General features: G+C 32.9%; 1 protein-coding gene across 2 annotated transcripts; it reads right to left on the bottom strand.

The window, feature by feature from the left end:
- Positions 3,377–5,327, bottom strand: LOC104741150 (transcription factor PRE6-like). 2 transcript variants are annotated; one of them, XM_010461939.2, is made up of 2 exons: positions 4,950–5,327; positions 3,377–3,823 (listed from the first exon to the last, which is right to left on the bottom strand). In XM_010461939.2, exons 1-2 carry the CDS (start codon positions 5,076–5,078, stop codon positions 3,668–3,670), a joined length of 285 nt encoding a protein of 94 aa, XP_010460241.1. In that variant the 5' UTR covers positions 5,079–5,327; the 3' UTR covers positions 3,377–3,667. The 2 variants fall into 2 exon arrangements, 1 of the variants encoding a protein (XP_010460241.1); XR_760280.1 differs by lacking the exon at positions 4,950–5,327 and adding an exon at positions 4,472–4,549 and having other exon boundaries at positions 3,692–3,823.

Here is an 11,343-nt window from a genome sequence, read left to right on the forward strand (position 1 = left end):
TCTTAAACTTTTTTTAAAAATGTAAATATATTATAATATGTTTACTTTTTAAAAGTTTAAATACGCTCAAATATAGAACCAAATTAAACTGTTAAATTTGGATACCTGATAAATCAATTTTCCTGCTCATTTGTACTCAAAACATATTAGTCATATATTTATAATGATTATGAACCATATTCCAAAATATTTAGTCGATGTGGGATTTACAATACACATTTTTCTGTAAATTAGTTTACAACTTTACATATATATAATTTCTGCGTTTTTCATTTTTTCCATCTATACTAATCATAATTAATTACTATAATTTCGTTAAGGAAATATTGAAAAATCTAAACTAAATGATGATTTGTTTTTATTTAATTGTATTAAGTTTATTTGTTGTTTCCGTAAATATCTCACAATATAAAAGCAAATCAAATAAGTTTACATATATATATAATTTCGTATTTAATCTATTGATTATTTTGGAAGCAACAAAGTCGCAATCCATAAGTATTAAAGATTTCTCATTATTATTAATATTCGTAATAATTATAGGGATTAAGTATGGTAGTAGTTAATATTTGATATTACTGAAGCCATTAATTACTCGGATACCAGTTTCCTTATTTTATAGGGATTATACCTCTGTTTGGCGATAGGAATAATTATTCTTGAACCAAACAACATACAAGATCCGAATATTCTAAACCTGGAGTACAAACATACCGCGAGTTTTATTTCTTCTATTTCCGGGTTAAAGAGGATCCGCGTCCCGACTCGGTTGTAATTAAGTGGTCGAGCAAGGAGTATAATAGTCATTTAGATAAATCGAACTATAGGTTAATTTAATTAAATTAAGTGATTCTTTAATTATTTTTAATGAAAAACGTACCAAAACAAAGTTATGGTCCAATTTGAATCTAGTGAATACTCCTGCATTAATAGTATAGATCATCATGACACAAAAGAAAAATAAATGGAAACCTAAACGAAACAAAAAAAAGACAATCGGAACTTACATCATATCATATGGAAACATGAAAGATATGCATGAGCGTCATAAATAGGCTCAAGCTTACTATTGTGGCAAGTGTAGTAATGTGTAATCAAACGTGTGTAGCCACTAGGAAAGGAATCTGCGGTATGTGGTTCTGAAGTCGACTTCCCCTTAACTTTTGGAATCACAAAACTCAGTGTCGGCTTATCTACTTCTACTCCTCTCTAGTTTTTTTCTTTTTTTTTCTTACTTTTTGATATCTCATTCTCGTATATTTCCTCCGTTTCAAAATATATGATGTTTTAGTAAAAACACGCATATTAAAAAATAATTACTTTTAAAAAGTTTAACCAATCATAAACAAGTCTGCATAATATAAAATATAAATTTAATCTAAAAGTTGCATAAAAAGTTGGAAATATATAAATAATTGCCCAATGGGCTATTTCCGGATTTAGACCTATTACAATCCCCTTAGGGCCCAAACCGATTACAACAAACCAGACAAAACCACAAAAACAAAACCGACCCAGTTTCTTTAACCGGTTACAGAAAATCCTAATTTCTGAATGAAGAACACATTCAGAGCCGCCGTCCACAGGTTGAGAATACACACCGGAACAAGACCTCCAGTGTGCCTGGACGCCGCAAGTCGAACGGAGATGGTGATCCAAGATCCGTTGCCATCCCGCCACCGTAGAGCCGTAGTTGAGGAGGAAGAAGATAAACGAGCTTGTCTTTGTCGAGGAGATCCAAGCTTTGTCGTGAAGTGGGAATAGCGGTAGAGAGTAGATCTGGAAACCTTCAACGGTGGCTTAGCTCCGCCTTGCCGCAAACGACCTCCCCCATCGAACAACGGCATAGTGAAACCTCCAGAATTTCCAGTCTTCAGATCTAACCACCATCCTCATTCATTCCTCACCGTGGATCTCCTTCTTCTGTTTTGCGTCGCTACACCCGGTGGTGGAGCTCTCACCGACAGTGTATCGCAGAAGCTTCTCCTCTCCACTTCTCCCTTGATTTTGATCTGAAATGTTGCCTGGTTGATGTAGCGGTTTATGGATGAAGCACCATGAACCATTGGATCCTCATCGTTGCCGGAATCAACGGAGAACCCCTCCGACGGAGCAAGAAATTGTGATCAGAAAAAAAAAAATTTTGAGAGAGAAATCGCCGAGTGTGAATCTCACTCGCATGACTTCTCTCGACTTTTAATGATAGATCTCATATATTGTTTGAAAAATGTTAATTTCCTAAGTATTTTTAATCGTTTTTAAATTGCCTTCACAAGAAAAAAAATCACTCTACACGCGTCTTCCTTCTTAATGTATATTATGATATCTTCTTGGATTGTAGTACACCCATATATGTTTGAGAGAACAAACAAAAATTAACATTGCAACAACAGCAAAAAGGAAAGGAAGTCAAGGCTCTTTTGTTAACATAATTGGGCCAAGGCTCATTTAGTCAATCATTTAGGGTCGATTGTATAAAGGTTGGTTGGTGTACCGGAGTCATTTTTTTTTCCCTCCATGTTTAAATTAAGATGGGTTTCTTCATTGTTGAAGAATTAGTGATAACTCAAACTATTAGATTTCTCGGAAAAATACAAAATATGTATATTTCTTATAATATGTTATAACAAATAATAAATTGAGAGATTATCATTAAAAACGTGTTACCATCTCCTGAACGTGTATCACATTATCACATGTCTCCAAGTCATATAGTAATTATTTCATCATGTATGAATTCTTCTTAGAAGAAATATGCAAACCAACATATAGTCCTTTGTGCTCATAAATAAAACCAACAATCGTGACCACGCAAAAAAAAAGTATGTGACCTTTAAGGCGCAATAATTTCTGTCTGTTCAGATAAAACTATATGACCTTCATATGAAATTGATAAACTGCTTTTCGTATTTGCACGAGATATATATGAAATTCATTTAATTTATTTTACCGTTTAAATCATAATTTCTCTATTACACCACGCTATTAATTACTGTCATTATCGACTCAATACGTGTAAATAATACACGACGAAGATCACGCATTAATTAATGATCACATGCAAGAGGATTTAAATAAAGTGGCACGACCATACCATACACCATAGATAATATTTAAAAACAGATAATCCAAACTAAACGACCTCGAAAACATCGAGGTCTTCGTCTGTTTCTATCATATTTTAAACAATTTAAATTCAATCACAACGTCTCCACGTTTTTAAATTGTAGATACTTCAAAGCAGAACTCATTTATTTGCATACACGTATACTATTCTTAATTTCATTAACCAAGAAACTTCAGGGCATTACTCCGATAACCTTCTCAGCATGTTTAATTATAGCAACATATAACAGTATAACAACATTAGTAAAAGAAAAAGGAAATGGATTGTGTCATTAATCATAAATATTAGAGGATCTCATGATACGAGGCTACTATACAGCCTAGGTCTGGACCCTCACATACAATTAAGATGCATACATACATACATATAACCATATATATTATATAATATATGAGTTGGCCTAACAATGACCCGAAACCCTAGCTATATCTCATAATATATGAAGTAGAAGTAAACAGATACCCATAATAAAATAAATTTGGTGGCCGGGAATGGATGATTGATTAATAGCTCTCAGATTAATTAATGGCATACGAGGATTTAATAATTAAGCAAGCTCCTAATGATGGCTGCTTCGGCGCTGTTGTCGTCCGTCGAGGCCAAGAGTTCCGACAAACGGTCGCTGAGGTCATCGACCTCTCTGTGTAAGTTCCTGATGTAGTTGCAAGTCTCTTGAAGTACCTTAGACGCTGACACCTGTCCATTTATTTAATTTAAACATTTTATCATTAGTCAAAAAGTACAAATATGACGATCATTTAGATCCTTACAAGAGTACGTGACCACATGTGCTACTGCTTTATATCCTTCTTTGTACCAATTTCATATATATCGTCAAGCTTTAACAGAAACATTTTTTTTCTCATGATTACCACTTCAATGTGCACAACGGTATAAACGGCCACTATTTATTAATCCTATATCTCAGCTATATATAGAATTATGGTGAGTATATAGGTAGAGAAGAGTAATGAGGAGACATGGAGTTAAGGTACGTGGAAGTAGGAAGGGAACAAACTGAGTCCCACACCACCAACTTGTGAATTTAATTGCAAAAAAACATTCAGAGAACAAACAAGATATATGCATAAATGAGGCTGTGAATTAATGTTACTTTATCTACGGATACTAAATTGTAGGCCACATGTTTTTACACTACACGCCGTTGGATTTCACCATGCATATTAATTAGTTAGTATTATATACTATATGGTTCCAATTCATTTGACCTTTCTAAGTCCATGTGCAGGCGTAGTTATATGTATACAAAATGAGTATGTATAAATGCAAGAAAGATAAAAATTATATTTAAAAAAAAAATGTTTCTGAAGTGTAGATATATACCTTGTCAGAACGGCGGCGGTGGAGTTCAGGGATGAGGTGTTGGAGCTTAGAAACAAGATCGGAAATCTGATCGTCAGANGTGGTGAGTATATAGGTAGCGAAGAGTAAGGAGGAGACATGGAGTTAAGGTACGTGGAAGTAGGAAGGGAACAAACTGAGTCCCACACCACCAACTTGTGAATTTAATTGCAAAAAAACATTCAGAGAACAAACAAGATATATGCATAAATGAGGCTGTGAATTAATGTTACTTTATCTACGAATACTTAATTGTAGGCCACATGTCTCTACAATACACGCCGTTGGATTTCACCATGCATATTAATTAGTTATTATATACTATATGGTTCCAATTCATTTGACCTTTCTAAGTCCATGTGCAGGCGTAGTTATATGTATACAAAATGAGTATGTATAAATGCAAGAAAGATAAAAATTATATTTAAAAAAAAAATGTTTCTGAAGTGTAGATATATACCTTGTCAGAACGGCGGCGGTGGAGTTCAGGGATGAGGTGTTGGAGCTTAGAAACAAGATCGGAAATCTGATCGTCAGAGATTCTTGAGCTTCCTGACTGTCTTGAACGTGATGATCTTCTGCTCGACATCTTCTTACTTAATGTATTATAAGTTTGTTAATTTGTGTGTAGATAGAGAGAGAGAGAGAAGAATGCAAGAAGGATAAGTAGTTAAATGTGTCAGAGAGAGAGAGAATGAGAGTGGAGAAGATGGTGTTGAAGAGGGAGGAGCAAAGTGGATGTGGTTTTATAATGCAAATTTATGAAGAGAGAGAGAGAAGGTGAAGAAGAAGAATAAGGAGAAGAGACAAGTGCATGGAGGGAGGGTGTGGGTTATGTTTCTTTAATAAGAGCGTCCTTAGCTTTCAACTCTTTAATATTATTTGTTCTCAGTTTCTTTTTATTATCGCTTAGTACAAAAAGATACTGTTTATTTTGAGTAAGCTTCTAAACTTACTTTCTCACGAGACCAACGTCTTGATCGTTACATGTGTAAAACTCAGTACCACGTCGAGTTTTTTTCTATCTTTTTTTTCTTTCTCTTATTCCTGTTCCACTTAACCTTCTTTCTATCGAACTATTCACATGGCGTAGTATCCACTTCAATTTAACAACCTTTATTGGAAATTCAAGGCTACATTTTTTTCTTTTTTCTTTTCAAGGCTAGATGTTTCGTAGCCTTTTTCTTAATGTTTTTTTTTATAACTCAGGATAAATTCCTAAGTCTATGCAGGGGCCCGAGACTAATCTCTGAGGAAGGTGCAACTCACAAATATAACCTCTTTCCAGGTAGTCAAATGGATCGTAAGCATATTCATGTGGCCACATAGATACTATGAGTAGCAATTACGTATCTGGAGATAATTGATTCTTAGTCTCGACCAATATGGCAACTCTTCCAACCAGATGGAAACTATTGGCCCACCATCATGTGGTTAAAAAACTGTTAGGGTAAACTTTTTATAGTGACTAACCCCACCGCAAAGCGGCCCTATATCCAGGAAAAATCTCACCTCTGGTTTGGACCTACAGGTTAGTATACACCGCTTGCCCCTACTCGTATGGAAAAGTTTTTATTTGAAGAGACTAAGTACCACCGTGATAGCAGAGAGACTTACACTCAACATCTTTCACATTCATATGCGAGAAGGAAGTACCGTTGGGATACAATCACTTCTCAAGAACTTTTTCTTAATGTTGAACACATGACTAATCATAATATTGATAAGATGAGTTGACGGAGTTAAATGTAAACTCTATTTCAGGCGACTAGTTCTATTGTTTGTCTACAATAAACTATTTGACAAATTAAAATTTCTATCTAATAATATATAAGATAAATTATTAGATAGAAAAATTGTTAAATACCTATCTAAAAGATTGATTTGGTATGGGAATGGGACCAATAAAAACATAATAGAAATTAGAAAACACGACCAATTTAATAAGTTATTCGGTTCGGTGTTGGCTAAACCCTAATTAAATGTGAAATCCAAAAATGTTAAACCATGGATCGATCCGCACTCTGAAAAAATCAAAACCAAATCAAAGTCAGTCCACGATGCTACAGAGCTTTCCAAAATCGGGCCGAGTAGAATTAACTCATTGCAACATTTTTGGCTATACGTATCCAAGTAGAAAAAACAAAGAAGAAAAACAAAGAATTAAAATAAGAAGGGGAAAGGGACGTAGAAAAGGAGGGGAGGGCCATGGAAACGAGAAGAGGGATCAAGTGGGGTTTAAAATGGCAAAATGTGTGTTTATCGCCAAACTAAACTGTCCCTCTTTGCCTTCTCTCTCTGTCAGTCTCACCATTGCATCCCCACGTTATATGTATTACTTCTTTGTCCCTTTTTTTAATCACTTCCCTCTTATATTAGTTCTTCTCCTCTTTTTTCACCACTTTTACCTTTGTTTTATCATTTCAAACTCTTACATTGGGTTTTTAGAAATTCAATGGTTTTGGAACTTGTATGTTTATATGTACTAGTTCACATATTTATGTTTGATAACATCCGAATGTTTGAAAGAAATATATGTATATATGATTACTGTTTATAAATATACAAGAGTGAAAAGATTACGGCATAATTTCTTAGTTTTCTTTACTGGTAGTGGTCTATATCATCAAAAGAGTGTAGGACATACGGTATGAGAAACTACCAACAAATGTTGAAGCAAAATTACGGATCATGTTTTGGATATTACCCGATTATATAAAAAGAAATACCTTCCATAAAAATCTAATTTTGAGTATCATGTGGTAGATGCAGAGATAGGTATTTGATTGTCCATTGGATTCCAGTTCGTTGATTTTTCCTTTATTATGTGGTAGATATGTTTGCATTAATTCGGTTCTGATCTACTAATCTCCTTTCTTCTTTCTTTTTTTTCGTTATCAACGAGACCGTGATTTTGTAGCTAAATAATGAAAATGTGTATGTGTCGTTTAATTAGACTTGTATTGACTAAATTTGATTTCGCATGGTTTGGAATTAAGTTTGAAATGATCAGTATGTGCATGTTTTGTTTGAAAATAACCCCAAATCTACAGATTACTTGTACCAAAAAACTAAATCAACATCTTGGATTACCTATGAAACGAATCATCCAATTGGAAGCGACTAACTTTAGTTCAGATTCGGATATACTTTTGATATACACATGTTACATGAAAATAGATTGAGGAACACACATTTAAAGCAAAAACAAAACAAAAATACTAGTAGTATAGAAAGTGGATATAGTTTATAGACTATTTGATTCGTCCAAGTCAGAATTCAAACGAGACTTGAGGGTTGAATTTGGAATAGGAAGCTGAGAGAATAATGCGGTTAATTCCGGCGGAGTGAATACAACATGCATGATGCATATGCTTTTAATGAGACCTACCCTTACACGCAGTCCGAGATCAGTAGCTTTCCTATTAATTAGGAACCCCATCTCTTAATTTTATGCCGTTTTCTCTGACTTTAATTACATCATTAAAACCCACAAAATTTTCGTTAAGAATCCCCCACAACTTTTGGTAATTTTTCTACTCACTAAAATTTCATAAAGAATATCCCTCGAATAAATTATCAATTTGTAAAGTTAAATGAACTGACAACTACTAGCTAGCTAGTACTCAGCTATATATAGTACACTTGTTTTATATGTTAATAAAACAAGTGTATAAAACAAGTGTAGTTTGAAAAAAAAAAACTTGTTATCTGTTTGTAGCAAACCCTAGACCGACCAATATCAAGATTTTAATGAGAAGATGCTTATCACGTCACAAGTAAATAGTAGTTGCGGACATTTCATGGTATGGGTTAAAAGGTTAAAAAAATCATCGAGGAGCCAAACATTGTTGACGGTCAAAGACATATAACGATAAAACCAACCCATCCCCGAGATTTTAAAACATGGCATGTGTTGTCTCGCAATCTCTGTTTTTTTTTCTTCAATTTACAAAAGAAAAAAAAAATTATAATCATAACTCATTATTTAATACTTATACACTGATGAAAGCATATGTTCATATATTCAATTACTAGTGGAACAGTGTAAAGACGATGTTCCAAAGATTTTTAGATTATTATTACTAAACAACTTTCTTGGAGAACGGATTACACAGAGAATCTTCTTAACTTTGTTTAAATATTAGTAATAAACTCGTTTATATTTGTACGATTACGTGTGTGTTGTGGCACCTTCCTGGCCTACATATTACTAGTTTGGATGTAGGTAGGATCAGGATTCCTGAGATCGAATCCGATTTGCGTTCTACTTGTTAGTATGATTAGGTTAAAACGAAATCTATAACAATAATTGATATTATTGATTTCGCATGAACTTGACTCTACACCAACCACATATATATAAAACAAAGTTACATTTTTTAGATCCATAAAATCATATTATACTAAACACACAATTAGTTCAAGAGGTTTAATATGTATTTTTCAATTTGTCGGCATGTCGAGTCCGACTTTAAATACAATAAATATATTGCTGATAGAATGATGAGAAGACTGTATTTGAAAGAACTATATCCACTCTCATAATCAAAAACAATGGTTACAAACTAATCAACCTAAATTCCTAACTAATAACATTACAATAATATACAAATTTTCAAAATGTATGACAGAATATTTTGATATTTTCGATATCTTTGAGAATCGCTACGTTTGAAAAAGACTTAACCGTATTAAATGGCATGATCTCCTCTTGATTAAGAAAGATATATATGAATCTGGAACTTGAAGTTTTCTACTATAGCCACAGAAACAAGTTAGTATTGTATAAGTTTTCATATTATTAAACTGATTTAATTAAGCTGTACATTAACAACATTTTCTTAAACTGTCAGTATAGTATATGATTCTATGATACTAAATACAGGTAAGCAAACTTATGAGTTGGAAATAAATTCGTTAAAAGGAAGAATAAAGCTGTAATTGGTCAATATTATATATTACTTTGATAAATGTGATGCAGATAGTGAGAGAGTACATNTGATTGAGAAAGATATATGAATCTGGAACTTGAAGTTTTCTACTATAGCTACAGAAACAAGTTAGTATTGTATAAGTTTTCACATTATCAAACTGATTTAATTAAGCTGTACATTAACAACATTTTCTTAAACTGTCATATGATTCTATGATACTAAATACAGGTAAGCAAACTTATGAGTTGGAAAAAAAATTGGTTAAAAGGAAGAATAAAGCTGTAATTGGTCAATATTATATATTACTTTGATAAATGTGATGCAGATAGTGAGAGAGTACATTTGATTCTGACCCAAAACAGATACACTCATACCAAATTTCAACATTTGATGATCGGTGCAAATATTAACATGTTTACAAATTTATCTGACGACGGCTCCAAACATGAACATTTGTCCGAAACCCACAAGGCTAAGCATTTACAAATTTTATGAAAACAAAAATGAAATAGTAAATGTAGGGCTGTATATATGAAGCCTCATGTGATGTTCTGCCACTGTTGTCCTCTCACACAAAATCCAATTTCTGTCAAAAATTTCTCGATATATTGATGTCTACACATTGCATTGCAATATTTAATTATTGGAATTTATCAACTATCCATATATTTATAAATCCGGACCAGATATTATCTGGAGGTATAACAAATGTATTCAATTTGTACTCAGCCATAACTATTTGGCAAGTACTATTACACAATACGTTAGAAAACAAAAATAAATAGAGAAAATTTGTAGTTATTTCATACACTTGGAAACAAAGACGATATATACAAATTTGAAGTCACTGAACAAAACAAGCGAGTGATAATAATCTTGTGACTTTGACTTGCAATGTGCCTTTCTAAGAAAATCCATTTAATCCCAACACAAATAATAATGTAAGTAAGAAACAATAAAGATAATATCTTTGGACATAATAGACAAAACTTCATGAAATTTTACACTAAATTATTCATCTTTTTTATTAAAAAAAACTAATTTTCATTAAAACACATCAAAATGTTAGACTTTATTATTAGAAATGTCCTCAAACTTTACAACAAACCATGTAAGTTAAAATTTTCGGATTGTCATCAAACTTAAACAATTATATGAAATTGACGAGTTACAACAGTATGGAGTATTTTATCTTAATTGGTTCTAGTTTAAACAGTGTGTTTAGTACCGCCATCATTTTTCAATTTTAGTTGAGTTGATTAGACGATAATCAATACTACAAGCTAGTTTTGGCCTCACTTTTTTTTTTGTGAGAAATATTGTTAAACTGTAATAAACTTACTACAATATGTTCTTCACCTAAAATTTCTCTGATCATGTGAACAAAAACCAAGTACATTCGTAGAACTCGACACAGCAATTGCTAAATCAACTTCGATGTGATTCTGATTCAAAGTGGATATGTATATGTGAATCAAATCACGTGTCAGGTTTTTATTTAACTAATAGATGTTATAGACACGTGAATCGTATAAACGCCGGATACGAAAAACTAAGTTGCAACCAATGGGCTAAACAAGTACTGTGTGGGTCACCTAAAGTTGTCACACCACTACAATTCCCAAACACAAACCCATAGGTTCTAACTAAAAACATGAGGTCTAATTTTTTTTTTGAGTCCTTTATAAACCCTAAACAACAGACACAACAAGCCACATCTCCTTTAATGCAGAAGAGATAGTAATGTTTGGGTTTTTAGACTCAAAAACAAAATAAAAATGTAAAACTAAGAGGAAAGGGACAAAAGTGAGGATGAAGGTAGAGACAAAAGTCAACGAAAGTGAAAAAGACTAATTGTGTGAGAGACATGCCTTTGTTTTTTTGGAGAGAGAAGAAGAGCAACAAAAGCATAGCACA

This window comes from Camelina sativa, chromosome 14, assembly GCF_000633955.1.
Source record: "Camelina sativa cultivar DH55 chromosome 14, Cs, whole genome shotgun sequence".
NCBI lineage: Eukaryota > Viridiplantae > Streptophyta > Magnoliopsida > Brassicales > Brassicaceae > Camelina > Camelina sativa.